Source organism: Merops nubicus, unplaced genomic scaffold (genome assembly GCF_000691845.1).
Source record: "Merops nubicus isolate BGI_N331 unplaced genomic scaffold, ASM69184v1 scaffold12587, whole genome shotgun sequence".
NCBI lineage: Eukaryota > Metazoa > Chordata > Aves > Coraciiformes > Meropidae > Merops > Merops nubicus.
The window spans coordinates 45,080-65,504 of NW_008618377.1; the positions used below are offsets into that span (position 1 = coordinate 45,080).

At 37.3% G+C, this 20,425-nt stretch overlaps 1 protein-coding gene across 1 annotated transcript; it reads right to left on the reverse strand.

Annotated features, from left to right (window-relative positions):
- Window positions 1-4,765: 4,765 nt before the first annotated feature.
- MOK (MOK protein kinase) lies at window positions 4,766-20,193 on the reverse strand. Its single transcript, XM_008943430.1, is given in 18 exon segments — window positions 4,766-4,795; window positions 5,024-5,146; window positions 5,183-5,208; window positions 5,211-5,257; window positions 5,259-5,392; window positions 5,395-5,416; window positions 6,384-6,455; window positions 6,457-6,504; window positions 6,749-6,916; window positions 7,328-7,429; window positions 10,615-10,796; window positions 10,898-10,925; window positions 12,271-12,289; window positions 15,822-15,883; window positions 17,675-17,740; window positions 19,305-19,354; window positions 19,356-19,411; window positions 20,163-20,193. Coding segments are annotated over 18 exon segments (1,266 nt in total).
- Window positions 20,194-20,425: the final 232 nt, after the last annotated feature.

Genomic DNA, 20,425 nt, shown 5'->3' on the forward strand with positions numbered 1-20,425 from the left:
CTTTTTTGTTTACTTTCTGTTCAAATTTGATCACTTTTGATGTAATCGATCCTTTGTTGAATTAAATGTTTGGTACAGAAATACCATCTAAACTTTGTAGAACAAATTCCTTTCAAAAATATCTCATCTAGAACATGGCTTTGTATTTAATATAGTTGAATTTCAATTAGGAAAGTGAAATAACATTGTTCTGTTCTTGTTCTTAATATTTTACCTCTAAATACATCATAGAGTGGAAATCTGGCACACAGACGACTTTGTGGGGTCAGGATTCTGTAATCATATAGTCCCCTGTATTTGTCCTGGGAGTTGTGAAGACCCAGCAATAGCAGATGTACACACTTTCTGACTTGGCAATCTAAAATTAGGTCAGCATATTGAAGTAGATGTGTTTCTGAGACAACTTGTTTGTCTTACATCAGGCATCTCATTTATAATTCAACGCTCTTGAACTGATTAGTGTTACAGAGATAGACATACCCGTGGATTTGTATAGTTTAATGCTGCTTGTGTGAACACGTTCTTTATAATCAGTCAGCCACAGAACACAAATTGTTTTCAGTAGTCTTTGCAAAGATCAAAATAAATAAAAAAACAAACCCAAGAGGTGTTGCTCCATGTGAAGCCCCAGAATGACGAAAGTTAGAAGACTCTGCCAGATCTTTCCTTCATCCTGTATTTGCAATTAGGTTTTTGCTGAATCTTGCAGCCAGACATCAGGCAGGCAGAGTGGAATGGAGGCTGCTAGCCAGAGAATATGGAATTGCCTGAGTATGCACCTGCTCTAGCTAGCTGAGGGCACACATTAATGCCCTTCCTGCTCTCCAGGAATAAAGCTGGGTAGCATTTCTTAAATTGCAAATAATTAGACATTTTCCAGCATTGAGAAGTTAACTTTTTTTTTTCAGGAAATGTATGAACATCTGGGGAGAAACAACTGCAGTCGCTACTTGTATCTAAGTCTTAATCTTGCAATGCAGCTAGCCTGTAGAAAACTGCCAGATACCTTTATAAGCTGGCAATTAGCTTGTCTACTTTATTAAATACTGCAGTTTATAATTCTTATCTACTTACATTCTTCTAAAGTACGAGGAATAGGGAAAATACTGAAACTGAGCAAGATTATTGTTCAGAAGTTTTGTTTTATTAACATAGTGGGTTTAACTGTTAAAATACAGGTAAACCTTGTCATTGAAAACTAGTGTAGTTACCTGTCTGTAAAATAAGTGCTTCATATGGTCTGAGTCAAAATGAAACAGTTGAGAAAATACATAATAACTTTTAACGACTTTTCTCCTTCAGCTGGAAAAACACAAACCAATAGGGAAAGAAGTGTCTCCTCCAACACTGGGGCAATAATAGCAGTTACTTGCATATGCATTTGCAGAGTACATCTCTGCTACAAACCATAGTTCAACAGCATACAAGAAATGTGTGTGGTTTTTCTTTTTTCAGCCTTTCCTCTAATATTATGCAGTCATCTAGAAGCTTGACTGCCCAACCCACCCTTTATTCCATATGAAAAAAAAATATTTTGGGAAGAAAAGGGATATTGATAACTTACCTTAAAAGAAATTACAGTTCTACTATAGATACAGCTCTTCATAACTTTTCTTGAAACTTTTTCCTACTGTGTTTGAAAATATATTGAACACAGATCATCTCAATATGGAATTTTAGCTAGAAGGAGGAGGGCAGAAACAGTATTTGCCAGGTTTTAGTTTAACTTTGCCAACTAATCCAACAGCCAGAGCAGTGTAAGCTGTCTCCTGAGGTATAACACCAACTTTTTATGAAATAAATGCCCATGAAGCACTGTATATGTGCCAAACTGTCTAAGATCCACCTGAAAGCATAAAATAAATGATGAAAACATTCCAATGTGGTCCTTCAGTTCAGATTTCCAATTTTTCATAGCAAAAACCATCTGTTGAATGTGAAATTGCCTTTTTCATGGTAACAGCCCAACAGCCCCCAAATACAGACTATGGAAGAGAATTGCTGACATTACTCCAATAGACTTTTCAAGTTAAAAATTAGCAAAAAATCTGACTTCATCTTTTTAAAAAAGCAACCCTTTTCTTGTTATTACCTACCTGGTGTAGTAATTATAGAAGCAAAAAGTTCCAATAACACTTCTGAAAACTAAAGTATCTTACGCAAACATGAGCTGAGGAAAATTTTTTTAGTAGAAATGTTGAAATATTAAACTTCAGCATCTATGGTTTGAGGTTTCCAGAACAAGATTACAGGAGGCTACCAATACAATTAACACCTCTCCATCATGAACATACTCTTGATAATAGGAGCCTCATCCTACTGTATAACTGGGTAAGAGCCTGATCCCTCAGATACAGTGTTACCTACTTTTAGACCATTATTTTTACTGCTGTACACTGCACTCAAATCCAAAAATACTGGCACCTGGCAACTCACCATCTTTCTCTCTGGAAAAAACACTGGATAAGCTCATGGCACCTTTTGCTCAGAGTTCCAAAGGTAAGAAGTTCAATGTTACTGTTACACTGTGTTCCCTGTAGAACTGCAGTCTTTAATTCCAGTCCCCAAGCTTAGCTTCACACCTTTCTTAGATATAAACCTAGCATATATATATATAAATATACATAAGCCTATGCTAGGTAGCCAAACAACTATTCGATTGCCGTACTGTTGAAGTTCTCTGTTCTATCAGTATGAGCTGCTAACGTGAAAGCGTGACAAAGTAGGGAGGTGATTAACTGTAACAGAGCAGTAGAACTTGGCCAGTCACTCTGTCTGTATGCATCCTCCACTGCACTTTGAGAAACCATGGTCAGGAGCTTATTTTCTGCTTAGAACCGTAGGAAAGACAGCATCCGTCCAGTGTGAGTGTCAATAAAATGAGAAAGAGCTGTTAGCTGTACCATTATGTTCTGCTGTTTAACCCTCCCTTTATTACGATGTTCTCTCTCTACTGGTGTAGAACACTTCCTCTGTGTATGTATTTATTCAGTTCTAGTAAGAGGACTTGCCAGGGCTGAGATGTTTTCCCATTCTTACTACTGAGATTCTGAAAGTTTACTACGAAGAAACAGAGTAACATGAGCAGGCCTACAACAGGCCATGATGCAGGTGCAAGATACTCCACTCGGACTGTCAAATTTGAATCAATACCAAAAAATTACTCCCACTGCATGCACCAAACACATTTATCTTGCCTATATTGTCAATTTAAAAAAAAAACTGCTAGTAAATGGCACGTTGATCCTTAGTACAGTGTCTGAAGATAACACCTTTTTCAAAACATGAAGGTAAATACACTGCTTAAAAGCACTTGTCTATCTTAAATCTCTAAAGGAATCATGAAGAACTTGTGTCTTAGGAGCTTCCTCACTTTGAAAAGCTGCAATGTGGAATTGGGACATGCTCAAAGTTACCCAGAAGTGGTAGAACAAGAAATAGCATCTAATGCAGTCACAACAGAATCCTGCAAGTGTTGAGATGCTGATTCTTAAAAACAAACAAAAATGAAAACAAAAAAAAGGCCACCTATTGGAAAACCTCTAATCGAATGAGAAGAATTGTTATTTTCACCAGCGTAGCCTAATAAAATCTCACAAGGAGAGCCTACAGCATAATGGGCATGATGTTATTCTAGATGACCAGCATTTTTATGTTAACATGTATTTTACTGCATTGCTTGCAGTGCTTCTTAACTGATTAAAATAAAGAGTTTGTCTGGATTTAGAGCATCAATCTCAGAATGATGCTTAAGGGCTGGCTGAGTAACTTCAGTGCGACCTGCTGCCCAGGGCAATATTTGGTAGAGCCTCCTGCGCAGCAGGGATCTCTCACACATCATGGCCCTCGCCTGCTGGCTCGTCGCTTGGCTTTCACTTGTGTTGCACAGAAAATTCTGAACAGCAGCAACAGGCCCAGAGGTGTTTAACTACTGGAAAAAAAAGCTGATCACGTCCCAGTTATGAGCAGAGTAACTTTTGGAACTATTAAAAAAAAAAATCAAGAAGTTATTTGCAAAACTTGCCTTGCATGCACGCTTGGTAGACTTTTAAACCCCCAGCTAAGCATGACTTACACAGACTCATTGATTTTTTTTACAATAGCAAAATCATTTTTAACACATCAGCAAATTTACATATAGCAAATTAATTATTAATATTTTTTTGAGATCTCATGAGTATTAAAATCAACGGTATCAAATTCCATTTGACAACTAGTCTTTCCAAGTAAAATAAAAATGCTGACTTTAAACTCTTATCTTTTTATAGCTCTAGGAAACAGAAACATATTAAATTGTTACTGGTGATCTGTGTGCAAAATTTCTGAAATGTGCTAAGATAAATGCCTTTAATGCTTTTTTGAGCGACTGGCTACAATATCAATCACTGTTAAAACTTTTGATTAATATGAATATCAATGTCTTGAAGAAAACTGCCTAGATTTGACTTGCTTTTGAATCAAAAAGTTGCTTTAGCTTTTAGCTGGATTACAGTTACATAAAAATAGTCAGCAGGTACAGAAACTGCATCAAAATCAAGTATCCTATATAATTACATAATCTGCACATTCTCAATAAAACTTGATGTTGGAGCTACTGAATACAGGAGGTGAATACCTCCCAGTGATGACCGAGAAATAAAAAAATTTTGCATCTGAAAAATATACAAAAGTTAGCTGTCATTTATCATGCAATATGAAAACTTATATTTTGTAGCTAATACTCCATTCCTAACACTGAAGCTCAAAGAATCCTTCCATGTTATTTTTAACTAACCTCCTCCTCCTTCATCAAGTTCTAGAAGGAAGAAATGCTTAAAGTTCAATACAGAACGTGCTCTAAGTACTGCCAGAACAATGTTTTAATTAAATATTGACAATCTTCAGGAACAGATTACCAAACTGGTAGGTAAGCAGCCCTCATAACCTTGTAGGGTTTTCCTACAAATTGTCAGAGAAATAAACTAAGGCACTGCTGTTTGTGTTCTGTCTCTAATGGACGGATGCATGATGGGGTCTCTCTCACTGCACAGTCGTGCTTCTCCTCACACTCCAAATCCTTTACAAGGTGGTAATTTCCTCCTTGTCGTTCTATAGCAGGTAAGTGGAAGCGTTTTGGGGAACACTTAAGTGTCTTCTGTTTCTCAGACTGTTAAGGAATGAAGTTTGAAATATGGTCTGTAGCACCCATGTTGCTATTACACTTAATGAGCAAGTTGGAGTCTGTACCTCAATGTTTGATCCAATAAATCTAACAGATTAACACAGGGGTTTCAACCCTTCCTTTAGGTGCCCAGAAAATTGAATGCAACGTAGGAGTAGGACAGGAAGTCAATTTGGCTACCCAAGAAAGATTTAATTTTGGTAATTCTTCATGAGGAGAATTCTCCATGTTGTTTCATTTTTGTCCTGGAGTTTCCTAAGAGAATTGCTAAATAAACAAGATTCAGTTTCTTTCTGAGAACATCTTAAGGAATAAAATTAAATCAAATCCAAATTAACAAGGGGGAAAAAGAAGGCAAAACAACAAAACACCAACAAATACTACTTCAGCTAATGCTTTTTTTAAAATTACTGCTTCACTTGATGTTTCTTGCAATTTTTCCTGAAGGAACTTCTTACAAAGTCTACATTGATAAACCCCAGAAATGAACTGGTGGAAAAAGTGGCTACTTCTGAAGGAGAGTTCATATTTTCAAGGGTAAATACACAACAGAAATATTTTATTTTTTCCTAGTGTAATGTGTGTTTTTGAGAAAAACCTGTATTTGAGGGTTTTTCATGTAGAACTAATTTCTATCTCACCTTGCAGATACAGCAAAGCCTTAAGAGTGAAAAATTTTTCACATAGTTTGAATTTAAACCAAGTTTTAGTTTACTAGGATTTTTAATCATATTTAATATTTGAACTTCCAATGTTAAAAAAAGTTTAGGATTTTCCCAGATACCCTCTAAATACACAATAATTATTTAAAAAAAATAAATTTTTAGTTGCTGAAAATGTGGACTGAGGGCCTAAAAAGCCAAAGGCAGATTTTCTGTCTCTGCTACAACTTCATCTGTAAAACCCTTCAACTCTAAGGCAGAGAGCAAAAAGAGGAGGATGATACTCAAAAACAAAATCAATGTGGAACTGACCCTTTCAAGTAATAGCAACTATGACAAGAGTCTACTGAAGGGATTATATGCTATCACAGCTTCTAAACTCTCACTGGTGTCTTTCAAGGCTTTGGGGGGAGGGGTGGAACTGCATCAGACCAAATAAAGATCAGTGTTTGGGCAGACTGAATAAAACCAAGTAATCGGCTTAAGTAAAACATTTGTTTCTAGCTAACAAGCTCAGTGCCACAAATTACTTTCTCTAAACTGGGTGACAATTCTTCCACTTCAATACTACCTCTCTTCGAATTTTCTTTGCAATTTGCCACAAATGCAGAGGTCCTTGCCCTGATGTTTCCTAGTACTCTTAACTTTTTGTGCATAGCCAAAGCTTCTGTATCAGCTGCCCTAAAAATTCTTGGGAAAAAAATGGGAAAAAAAAAAACACAAAACCAAACACATCAGTTGTGCTTAGGTGAAGTTTGGACTTGCAAAGAATTACATTGATTGAATTATGTTTTTTGTATTGCAAGCTAAGTACTAGCACTGTAAACAAACTTCATTTCAGACCAATTCTAAATAAGCACACAATGCTCCCCCCCCAATTTTTTAATTTCAGTCTCCAGGATTGAAGTGATTTGAAGTCACTTGCCAGAGTTCTTGAAAATAAGGGCGCTGTAACGCTTGGTAAGCAGCAGTTCTCTCATCAGGATCGTATTTTACCATTGCATATAGGACAGAGATACCTTTGGGAGACAAATTGTGCACAAGAGGTGGAATTCTTTTTAAAAAGGGGAAATCAATACTTGCAGTTCTTGACCTGTGATAAGCAAGTTGAGAAGAGTTATTCGTGCATATTCAGAAAGAATTACAATATACTGAAAAAAAATACTCTCATCTGATATAGTTGATCACTTATTAGGGACAGGTGAGTAACGCTTGGAACAAAGATATTTTCTTTCCTAACAAATTGTGTCATTGGCCTTAAAGATACCGTGGGAAGAAAAGGCCAAATAAGACTGATGCAGGCTCAGATTTCCTCTGCTCTGCCTACAAGGATCATGAATGCGTGACTCTGGGTAGGGACAGAAGGCACCCCTCTTTGGTCAGCAGCTGTCACAACAGAATTAGATTTTTGTGGTGGTTCTCTGAACAGAAATTGCACACATTTATACAGTTATATTGTGGAATTTAAACAGAGGGATTAATAGCTATGAGAGTGCATACTTACTGCTTGGGCTTGTTGAGAGTTTTGTTAGCAGAAGTGCCTATGACATCATGGATTTCTGCAATTTGATCCAGCTCATTAGATCCAGAACAGGGAGGCAGAAAACTTCAAGGTAAGAGATGGTATTAGCACTAGAGAAGACAAAATCAAACTAGTTTAAGTGGCATAGCTACGACTTCGGTTAAAAAAAAAAATCATTTACAAGGAAGATACATTTTGGAATTGTTTATTTGTTGACAGTTCAATACCAACCAACAACTGACAGATAATGTGAGCAGCAGATCAAGACCAACTGCCTGCTTGGGTGGAAACAGTAGCTTGGGTTATTAAATAGAAGCCTTGTACTTGCCCTCTCCTCACAGGTCTGGGGTAAAATATGAAAAAAAGAACATCCCTCCTGGTGACAGGCAATGGATATGGGATTGTGTTTTCTAGGAGAGAAGTGGCAGATCCCAGAAGACAGTTTGTTTTCCTCATTCTGAGACAGCAGAATCAAGCAGTCTATCTAGTTGTGTATGCACATAAAAATATTTATAAGAAACATTCCATTCCTAACACGCAGGTTCTTTGCAAGCAGCAATATTAGAAGGATGGTAATTTGAACTGTGTTCTTGAGCTTGTTCCTCAGTTAATATAAAACTTGCATAAAGTCATTGAAAACGTTGTTATCACAACACAGCAATCTGACTTAAGTTAGGTCCACTAACATTTGTTTCTTGCATGTTGCTTTTTTCTGTATAAGCAAAACATTTTCTTGTGTTTATAAATTAAGAAACACTTCAGTAGCACCACATGATTCTTGAAAGCAAAACACCCAGCTCTCTTTTAGGTGGGGGAAACTTCTTTTAACTCTTTGCAAATTCAATAAAACAGCTGGCTGAACACTTCTCTGAATGTCTTCATAAAGCTTTGTGTAGAGAAAGGAGAGAAAAGAGATCTGATCCACATTGTGCAGCTATATCAAGACAAGCAGTTGGGAGTAGCTTTTGTGTCAGCTACAAAAATGTGCTGTCTCTAAATGTAAAACTGTACCATAGTGAAGAACAACTGTGCAATCAAAAAAAAAAAAGTAATCCAGGAACCATGACTTAAAGAGGGATACCAAGATTTGAAAGAAAAGCATGGCTGAGTAAAGGAGTAAAAATTCTTACACAATGTGGTGTAAAGCATAAAGACTTATGCAAATTTTCAACAGCTAAAACTGCATTTAAAATGCATTTAAAAAAAATAAATCTGCCCATAATTTCCTTTAGCTTAGCAAGACTTATCTTTTTTCATTTGGTGGTTTCCAAGAAACATCCCTTATTTCTCTCTGAACACATCTATCAGGTCTCTGAAAATGTGCGGTGGTTGCAAAGAGGGACATTTGTGACATTAAGCTAAAATTATGAGGAAATATCTTTTAGATTTTATACTCTAAGAAAACTTAAGTTTGCAGTGTGGAATTTCCTTGCCAAACTTCAAAGCCCACCTGATTCAAACTGAAATGGAAAACTATTTTTACATCTTTTGGTCCTAATTTACTTTGCAAGACAATTGCCACATTTGGGATTTTTCTGTTAGCAGTTTTCTGAGTGAAGGAGAACTGTTTCTACAAGTTAACAGGCAAAGCATAAGGGTTGTCATGAAATGTGATGGTGATGGCAGCAGCTGCACTTGCCATGTGGAGGAGGAGGAAAGAAGCAAAGCAAATGTTACCACTCCTGGTTGCATATCAGAGACAGCAGTGTGGGAGGAGAATAAAGAACTGCTGCTGTTGCTAGGGCACAAAAATATTGGAGAAATACTCATGGTCCTTATTTTTCCTTTTTTCTTGAAGACTAGTGGCAATTTTTTTAAGTTACAATTTCATCATCAGCAAAAAGCTTGAAGGGCTTTAATCTGGGTTTTCCTGAACTCTTTCTTCATCAGAATCTGACTTCAAAATATCCAGGACATAAGGTTCTGGCACAAAGGTCTTAAACACACTCTATTATAAATCAAAGTAGTAAATCAGAGGGAGTATCTTCTCTAATATCTTTTTTTTTTTTGCAGAATAGTAAGTCAAGAAAAGAGGGGAAAATTTTACCATCAAGTGCATTAACAAGATTGAGGACAGTTAGTGATGCTCATGAAAGGAAATGAGCCATACTCTATTCAGCAATAAAGCAGAGAAAACAAAATTTTTACCAAACTCAAATATGAAACCAATGGGGGGGGTGGGGATGGTGGAGGGGGAAACCAAACAAAAACAACCAACTGTTCAAAAATGTTGTTTTTCTTGTAAATAGCATTTTGTTGGTACTATGTTCTCTTCAACATCCCACTGCTTTATTACTAACCTGCCACAGGGTGAAGAAAGTGCCAGACAGGACGGGATTACTGACCGATGAACCCTGCAAAATAATCACAGAAGAAGCTTCCACAAAACCATGGAAATGAAGATCATATTTCCCATATCACACGCTCCTTATTTGAGTTATTTACCTTTGATTTTCTTTATTAATGCCACGATTTAAGGTTAGGGCTACCCCCAGACCTTTAACAGATACTCTCTGTTAACCCTTCTCCCCCCGAAAGGAGAAGAAAGCAGGAATAAGAGAGACTTAACAATTAGAAAAGTATGACAGCTTTAAAGAAAACAATAATAACACTAATAATACTACTACTGCTACCAAAATGGAATATATACAAATATGCACAAGCCCAGCATGGAACCCAGCTCCCCTCTGATGGCAGTAGGTCACTGTTACCCCCGACGCTGGGGAGCAGGCTCTGGGGTACAGTCCTAGGCTGGACCCAGTGGCAACTGGGCACAGGAGCTGGATTCTGGAACTGGGTTCAGGAACAGCGCTCGGGATCACAGGCAGAGTGGATGGAGTCCTCCTCGGATGCTGGCCATTGAAGGAGAAGCAAAAGAGAAGAAGGGAAGGGGCTTGACCCTCGTGATCCTTCAGCTTGTATACTGAATATGAGGGATACGGGATGGAATACCCCACTGGTGCATTTAGGGTCACTTGTCCTGTCCGCTCCCCCCTGCGGGTGCGCTTTACTCTCTGCCCCCCTTCGTGTGGTACCCAGGATTGTGCAGTGACCCTGACTGGTCTGCGTACCAGTCCTTGGTGGTAACTCTGAACATGGAGCATTATCACTGCTAGAAGGAGACACTGTCTGTGAAAATATGCTGTTAACTTCAGAAACTGCAGTTAGTTAGAAAAGCTTTAACTGAAAAGTAACATCATTGAACAGAATTCATTCTGTTCTACCCCCAACCAAGGCAAATGAGCAAAACCCTCCACTGAACACTGTACTTTTTTTTTATCTCATAGAAAGCACAGCCAGCACTCCACATGTCACTTTTGTAACTCTAGTAGCCGCATGTAAGTAAACATTCAGGTGCTGGGTACCAGCACGTGGAGATACATTCCATATGTGGCTACTTAGAATAGATACTCCTACCAGATCCAAAATCTCCTAACTTTAGGGTATTCTGCTGCAAAAATAAAGTATCTTGGCAAGATAAAAACACTGAAATACTCCAGCAAAGATTTCTCTTAAATGTGTGAAGTAGTCATAAAAGAAATCACAGAGTACCTGAAAGATAAACTTCCAGAAATCCCATCTATAGCAGTAAAACCACATTCAAATAATGAGTAGCTCCAGGCTTCAAGATATCTGTGTCCCCTAATATGTGCAAAAACCGCTCTGTACATCATTAAAAGAAAGACCTAAGAGTTAATTGAAAAGACTATGGACTGTTATTGAATGGAAGACTGCCAAATAGGACATCTGGATTAAATTATTTTCTTATGAGTTCTTGTGTTTAGCAGTGGTATAACAGGCAGCCTTGGCTTCTCTTTGTAACAGCTTCTCCTGTACATGTCTAAAACTTAAAAGAAACATTTCTGTCCAGAAAATAAACTTTCATAAACTGAATTTTGAAATCCCTGCTTTACAGACATTAGGAAAACAACATTCTGAAACTATTAGGAGAACTGATTTCAATGAAGAAATCTTTTGAAAGCTATACCTCCTGCTCGCTTTTGCATGAATAACTTCCACTAAAGGTGGGAACTGAATGCTGAAAGTGTGCTGCAGAACTGAACCCTATCAGTTCTAAACCCTTTGGTTTTAGGCCCATACAGAAAGGAAAATCTATATTAACAGAGGATAGAGAACAAGATTTTAGATTGGATTGAACACATGCAAGCTGTAATGCATCTGATTCATGTTTTAACCAATAACAAACGTTCTTGTTCTTTTCCTCTAGACCAGGTACTAGAGTTAATTGTCTATATATTTTTTAAAGTTGTACTGTCACTCATGAAGAAACATTACTTTCTCAGAGTAAAAACAAAAATATACGTCACTTTCAGTTAAATATTGTCACATAAAATTAATTACCTTTATTAATGTTTTCTGTTTTCAGATCTCTGTGAAATGATCCCATTTCTGTACTAATATAAACACATCAGAGACAAGAGTTCAGTAAAAAGATAAACATTATCAGTTCTTCCAGTTATTTGTAAAACAATCCTGAAAGAAACTAACACTGTCTTCAAACTTATCAAGAGCATAGTAAACAAATGGAATTTTGCCACCGTGGGGAGACAACAGCCACAGGTATGGGAAGGGGCAAGGGCAAGCCCAGGAAGGGAGGCCAGACCTCCTGCCTCTGCTCCCACCTGGCGCAGGTGCTGGCTGCCTGCTCGCTGCCCTCCAGGGCTGCACCACAGCACAGCAGCACCTGGCAATGGCCTTTTTCCTCCCTGCAGCACTCCGCTGCCCCAGACACTGCTTGTCTCTTCTTAGAGTTAACCCCGAAATAAATGGGTGACACATTTACTCTAAAGCCGTTGCTGAAGAAGGTCTCTCACCTGTGTATGGTACCAAGAGATTTGCATAATTGGTACACGGAGCGCTTGGTTGGTTTGCTTTGGTTTGGTTTGGTTCCCCCCCCTCCCTGCCCCAATGGCTTTCTCCTTCCTAGAATTAAACCTCAGTTGTACAAAACCTTTTAACAAACAATATAATAAAGAAAAAAAATTACTCTTCCAATAGTGCATTGATATAATCTTTTACAATTATACTATTTCTGACGTTTTTAGCTAGCTTTATAATCAATTTTCCACTCAACTTCAGACATAATTTAGATTTCAGTATGCACCAGAATAGCTCAGCTAACAACTGTCAACTCAGTCGTCTGTAATCTGCCTTAGCTCTTACTGCATGTTTTTCTTGCACTGTTTCCCCAAGTTCTAACAGAACTGCAGCATTTCACTTCTAAACTTCTAATTTCCTCTCTAAACAAAGTAACTCTCCTTAATGTTCAAGATTCATATCAATCACCTCAAATTACTGCAGTGCATAAATGACCGTGATTCACATTTGAATTGCAAATTGAAGGTTAACCTTTGGTAGCTCAGCTTGCTATTGCCCTTGCACAATAAAGACAGTTATAAAATGTATCTATTTTTCAGAGCCATTCAGTAGCTACTCAGCTCTTTTCTTTTATTGGCCCCAAAGGCCTTTTAATCTTGCTGTAATGCCTTTATGTAACACTGCAATGCCATCAATGGAGGCAGAAATGATCACATTTTTGAAAAACAAAGCAGGTACTGATCTGCCTGATGACAGCAGTATGAGTAATTGGCTGGGGAGGAGGAGGGAGATTACCAGGACACTAACTCATTGAGGCTGCAGGTCCAAGCAGCCAGTGGGACTTGTGTTCCTGTTTGATTACAGTACTCCCAGTCAGCCACATAATCTGCTGAGCAGGATTAGATAACAAAACACTTGAAACAAGTACCATGTACACTGGGAACTGTTGTACTGTTACCCCACTAAAGATAAACGGTGTTTTCAACATCAGCATTTTTGTAATTTTTAGTAGAAAAGATTTTATAAAATGCAGTCATTCAAGCAAGCTCAGATTATTATAAGTGTTTAAAAAATCAGCCCTTCAAAAAAAGAAGTCATGCTCAAATGTTTTTTCATTACAGGTCACTAGTGGAATCTGGAGCAGATGCCCTTCTATTTCCAGATCAATCATTACAGAAACCTTGGCTGGAAGTAATGATGAAGTGAATCATAAGGCAGCAGCACTTGAGGCTACAGTTGGTTTTGCTCGGGGCACATTCCCCACCTCTCTCTGAGCCATATTATTTTCATTGCTTTAAATGACCAAACTGTTCTTGATTAAACAAAAGGCAAGACTGTTATTCAATTATTAAATAACTTGTGATACCACCATAAATTAATAACAAGAATATTATGAGTTTGTTTAAAGACAGCCTGCCCTGTCTTGATTGAAATAACACAAGTCTGTCAGTTTATGAAGGAAAAAAACCAAAAGGATCAAGTTCTCACATTAGTAGCATTGCAGTGAACTGTTCTCCTAATTAGAGAAGTGTCTCCATACATCTAGTTAAATTAGAAATTAATTTTCAGTCAACCCCGCTTCAAGTTTTTCGTTATTACAAAACTCCATACAAACCATGTTTCCCCCTAAATTTTTCTCATTTAAAGCTTTTAAAGTTGTTGTGCACCTATGTTAAACTTAATTTTGCCAGATTCATAGTCAGAAAATGATAAGCATTTTCATTACTATACACTGTAGAAGTTTACAACAGACCACAAACCATCTCAAATGTAACTACTGTTGGCCACTCTGAAAACTGTTTTGTGACAGAGCATCGCTAATGAACACAACTTAATTGTTCCACAAATTAGTAATGCACTCCTTCAAATCCCAACACTGAAAATTCAAAAGGAGCTCCTTCTACCTGCCATCGTTATCTAGATAACCTCAGTCACTAAGTGTTCTGGCTCAGAACTAAGATTACTTTTCCAATTTAATTACGTACTTGGAATTTTTGCCATATTTATTGTTTGAAATGACTGCCACGTTACATTTCTTGACTCTGCAATGAGCCACAAGCACAGTTGTTTCAGGGAGCAAAGAAAGAACTATTTCTGCCCCATGGGAAACTGTGGCATTGACCCATCTATGCTGAAACTCCAAAATGAATTTCTGAAAAATGCAGAACACTTGACACAATTTAAATATTTTAATACTTGAAAATATTGAAATACTTTTTCATGTTTTTTATAATCTCCATAGGAACCTGTGGCTCATTTTCCCATTTTATTCTATGACTTGACAAGCTCCACCCCACGTGCCACCACCCTGTACAAGCTACAAAAAAAAAAAAAAAAAAAAAAAAAAAAAAAAGACATTTTATGCTGGGAAACACAGTCCAGACACAAAGTCCAGACCTTGAAGAAGAAATAGCAATTTATAGAAGTTCAGGTAGACCCAGATGAATATTTAGGTAACCCCCAACTGGAGCATTTCAGATTACAAATGAACAGATTTCATTCTGAACTGATTCACCCTGCCACAGAAAAGGAGTTTTTTTAAAACTGAGACAGGAAAACAATCTTCTTCTAGAACACTTGAATTTGATTAAAACTGTCTTTTAAATTAGAAAAAAAGCATAGCAGAACATACTGAAACTACTAAACTGATTTCCATCTGTATAGAATCCTGAATAGAGCAGGGTTTTTCACATGAAAAGAACGAGAGAAACTGAGAAATGAAAGAAAATGAGGTAAAAAAGTGGCAGTTAAAGAACAAACCTAAACATTTTGATTTTTCATAACTGAAGTACAGTAGCTTTCCTAGAATTAGATGATGCAGGACCTTTTTTAAACGCACTGGAGTGACTTACTGCCAATGAGAACCCCTTACTATATGCTCTTATTTTGACTTTACAACTTAAATTTCTCCTGGAAAAATTAAACGTCTTAATAAAATCAGCAAACATTTATGTCTGCTTCAGTGATCAGCAAACAACTATATTTTATTCTCAGACTCTTATCTAGGTCAGGAATAGGGTTACTCCTTTTTTTAGAGATCTGGATATATCAGTGACTCTAACAACGCTTGGGAGCAACTCTCTTAGTGCCCCTTTGTTTTCTGTATCCAAATCCTTTGGTGTCTATAGGAGACCTGGTTTTAAATTGGCTTTTATTCTAAACTTTTTTTGTAGGAATTCATCCTTAACTTTATGGTCTCACATCTGCTTCAACAAACAGCTCCAGAATTTTTAAATATAGGAAGTTTCGGGGAACAATGCTATTTTACAGAGATAATGTGGAAAAAGGCATTTTTACTAGATATAAAAAAAACTGAAAATAATTATTCATTGACCGAATAATTTTTTTAAACAAATAGGAACAATTTTGTTTTATCATTACTTTCCTGACTTAAAGAACCTATTTAAGTTGCACTTCCTGTTATATAAAGCTATTATCTTATGTTTTGCAGTCCAGGTTGTTTCCCCATTGTCACGTAAAGTCTGACTGGAGAAGCAGGTGGCTGTTGACCTGACTCATTAGACACGTTCTGTGTGCATCCATATGCAATGGTGAACAACCAAGTGAAAAATAATTAATTCTACTTTGTGATCGATACAAGAAAGGTTTGTGTGTTTCTTAAGCACATGCTACATACCTTCTATCAGATCACATATATTCATGTCCATAAGTTCACATATCAGTGAAAGGGAGACATTTTTTTATCACTGAAGAAACAAAGAGACTTTTAGCTACCAACGTTGATTTGTACACAGCATAGAATCAAGTACTTAGTTTAACCAGTAGTGAAATGGACAGTTTAATTTTTAATTGATACTTTCTCCTAGAAGTTTGTCAATTTAGGGTCTGAGGTCTCAAAGTTTTAGTTTAAACTATGCAAAGTGCCCATTGCAAAAGTGAACCAATTTCCTCCATGAAGTTATTTGAAGGCATGCTTTCTGGGCTTATCACACTGCTCAGCATCACGAAATTTCCAGCAAATTAACGGATAAAATCTTACAATAAAAGATAGGAAAGCCATTATGCCATATATGAAAATACTTTCTTGTTAGGTCACCAGTAGTGTTCTCTTGCATGGAAATGAGTACCTGACTGGAATCTGTGTTTTGTTGACAACAGCACTATTAAGTATTATCACGATATGATAACACATCTGACACTTAATTTTTCATTTCTCTGCCCTGCAGAGGCAGAAGTCTTTAGGTCTTCATTTTTTCTTATAAGATAATTGCATTAAAGTAAATCCCCCCCCACCCCCCAACATTCCATTAACCCAGCCAGCAAGAGGCTGAGGGTGCAGCCTGCAGTTCAGCCTGCAGACAGACTGTGGAGGAGCTCAGAGAGCTGGCTGGCCACCTGGATTACACTTCCTTAACAACACGGCAGCTAAAGCTGAGAATTCCAGAAAGCAAAGCTGCTGACTCCATCACCAGCCTTCCATACATTTGTAGAAAACAGGCCTGTCAATAACAGTATCACACCACAGCCTTGAGCACAGGAAAAAAGGCAGCCTGAAGAGCAAGGAAAAAAAAATATTTCAGAGCAGTCAACAGGTTTGTGTCAAGTATTTGAATAATGCAGTTTATGTCTGCTGTTGCATAGTGATGAAGTGTAATGCACAGGAATGGATTAAATGCTGTCATAAAACCTGATCTCTGTGAGACACAACACATCCCCAGGGGACACTGAAGTGCCTAATGAGGCTAAGGAACCCAGCTTCTTCGCTGATCGATCTCTTTCCAAATTCATAGCTCAGCTGTTGCCTAATTCAGAGGTCTAAACTTCTACTCTTTGCAAAGGGGTGTCTGTGAAATTGCCTAAAAAATTATACTGCCAAATAGTTTCCTTGGATCCCTAGTTCAAACTGACAAGTCAAACAGAGATCCTTGAAGTACCACAGTCCATTCCAGTAGATAAGCTCTACGTGTGCCTAACCAAAACACTGTCCCCAGCAGACACAATGTTGTGCAGTTAAAGCACTCACAGGATATGGGACATAGGTTGAAATTACCATCAAGTATTACATATAACGATATGAGGTTTAGCTATGCTTGAAATATCTACTCTGTAATTTTAATACTGATGTTGAAATGTTTTTGGTCTGCTGCAAAAGAGCCAGAGAAAATGAATGTTACATCAGATTTTCTTCATAAAAAAGGCAAGAAGACATCAGAATTTGACAAATTTGTTGTTTTTTTTTTTTTTTTTTCTTTCTTTCTTTCTGTTGGAATAAAAAGCTGGTTAAATGCCTGAAGGTTGCCTCTATACCCAAAAGTTACTGAATGCCATACAAATAAAAGAATGAGGGAGAAAGAAGTGAATGCACCATACCTACAGAACAAAAGGATATAAGGATGCGGACTCAACCTTCTTAGCACTTCTCTCTCTTGCTCCATACTAAACTTGAATTAAAAAGAAGACTGACTTGCAATCAGGGACTGGATTATGATTGCCTTTCTTCCCTGCCATGAGACTCAGAATCTACACCACTTCAGCTTAACTGAACTTTCAAACGCAGGACCTGATAAATTGTTTGCCTGCTCTGCTTCTTTATAGAGCAAATCAGTAATCAGGTGAATGGCTTCATTCCTTCCCGCAGCCTGGAGCAGCTGGAGTTACCCAGACCAGGTAAGGAGTAAGGTATTGTGCTCCAGACATCAGCTACCATGCTAAGCTGCTATCTGGGAGGAGTTCTGTGTTGCATAACAGATACTGTTTATTCTGCGCTGGTGTAGCATACATTCCAACCACTGCTCAGCACAATGCTCAGAGTGACCATCTAGCCTTGCCAAATTTAACATGTAAGTTTTGATGGTCAGCTCGTAGATGAAAATGACACTACTCAACTATTTTTTAATTATTATGTTGGCCTTCTAGACTTTAGCCAACAAAACTACGTTCCAGAAACTCTCTGGAGAAAGCAGGAAAAAGCAGAGCTTTGCACACTTTAATGGATCAGAACAGGACACATGCCTTTTCATATCAGACTCAAAGCTAAACACCAAACCAGTATTGTCCAGTTTCAAACTAGGAGAAATACCTTGTACAGGCAGGTTGTTTAAAACACTGTTATCTACTGCTAAAAGAATTCAATCAAAAGAATTTGTCCGACAATTTATCAGAGGGTTAAAGGCCCAAAAGATGTTTAAAACATGTTACGGGAAAAAGTCTGCTTCTTATGTCCTAACACTGACCTGTGTACTGGCTGACCTTGATATAGTTAAGCAGGTAAATACTCTTTTGACCTGAAATTTGACAAGTTGGTCAGTTGTAGGTAATGTATAAATGGACTAGCAGTTCTCTAAGAATACAAGAGAGAAGCAGAAGCCACATTACTTGAAGATATTTGAGAGTGTTTTTTTAAACTTAGAGTCTTTGAAGCTCTGAATTACATCGTGAAGTCTCACCTAAGACCAAAATGTCCCATTTTACTTTGTATGTAAAAATGGGACACTCCCACTGATTTCACTAGAAACTTAATAAATTTGACTGAGAATACAGTCAGTGACTGAAAAGGCTTTGTTTGACATATATGTGGACAAGAATGTCAAGTCTATGCCTACTTCCACACATCCCTCTCCTCTATTTTTCTGATAAAAAGCACCTATTTTGTGACCATATAGTGCCTTGCTGATGGATGCAATTGAACATAAATAAAAATATGAAGTAGAACTAAAGCTATACATGGACTAAGGAAAAATACAGTGGTTTTAACTTGCATTAAAACAGTGTTTACAGTAAGACTGAAAAAAGTATTGTCCAGGGGGAGGACTGACATTTCCTCCTTCTATTCTTATTTACAGCAAAATTAAAACAGCACATGTATATTCAGTACATTTGGAAAGGCAGAAATCAACTATGTAGTTCTTATTCTTCTCATTTGATCCCGTCCCAAGTGGCCAGGCAATACAGTGGATGACATCAATTACAGTATTCAAGGAAATAACTCCAATGCCAAATGGCAAGGCCCTGCATGGCCAGCATGAGAGTTCCCTTTCTGTACTACATGCAAACCTTTTTAATACATGTGTATTCAAAAAACATAGCTTACTTTCACATTCCCCCAATGAATTTAAAGATTTTCTGTCATACTATGATTAACTATACATTCTTTTCAATATGTTGCTTCATGTGTTTACTTGCATAGTGCTTTCCACCCCTAAGATTCAAGTGTCTTCAGAACACCAGAAAATATTCCCTCTCCTATCCTACCAACTGGTTTAGATTCTAAAAAACAAAAATACAGTTTCAGTATCCTTAAAATAGAAATTGTTATGAAGACTGCACATCAAGCCATACTTGATTTGTAAAATTCTGACTAATGGAAAGTTTTAAAATAAAAAGTTTACTTGTTGCCACATAATTATATACAACTTAGACAACAAACTACTACCTTCTTGCTCAGACACACGATGCGCCTGCACACAGCACTTCATACCTTTTTTCTGCTGCAGCACTTTAGTAACTCTTACCCAAGCTTATGCTTTGATTCTTTCATTAAAATAAAAATCTTTATCTACATTGTACTGAAAACATGAAATTATCTTGAAAAGCAACTGTGTCTTGTCATTGTTCCCACATGGGGTTTTTTGGTTGTTTTGGTGGAGGGTTTGTTTTGGTTTTAGGTAGAGTGTTTTTTGTTTGGTTTGGGGTTGTTTTTTGTTCGGTTTTGCTTCTGCTATTTTTAAGCAAAGCAGCTGCTGATTTTAAAGCTTTACTCCCAAATTAATTTCAGATATTATTTTTGCACTAAGCCAAAAATAATGCTTGGCTTTAATAACAATGTGCAGCAAACAAAAGGATGCAAAAATCAGTCAACCCTAGTTCTGTAGAATTTTAAGGGATGAAGCAGATAACATAAAGGTTATGAAGAGAGATTTACATTAATTTCTGAGTATTTTCCTAATTTCCTTCAGAGCAGACATTTCTTTTCTCTCCACCTTTATTCTTCATCAGCTTTGTGATTAATGTTCCTTACCAATCCCACTGGTTCCCTTCACCCACTTCATCCTCCTGTTTCCCTTTATTTTTAGCACCAACAGATTCTATCCTTCATTCTTCCAGTAATTTCATCTGAGCAAAAAGCAATTCTGGTTAGCTCTATGCCACTGTTAGTTTTGACATAGTCTCATTATTTAAGAAAGATCCAAAACCAGACATTTTGCAGGAGGCAGAGCAAGAAACCTCTTTTATCATATTTGACCCTTTATGGGAGCCAGAGTAACACTATGAGTCTTGAGC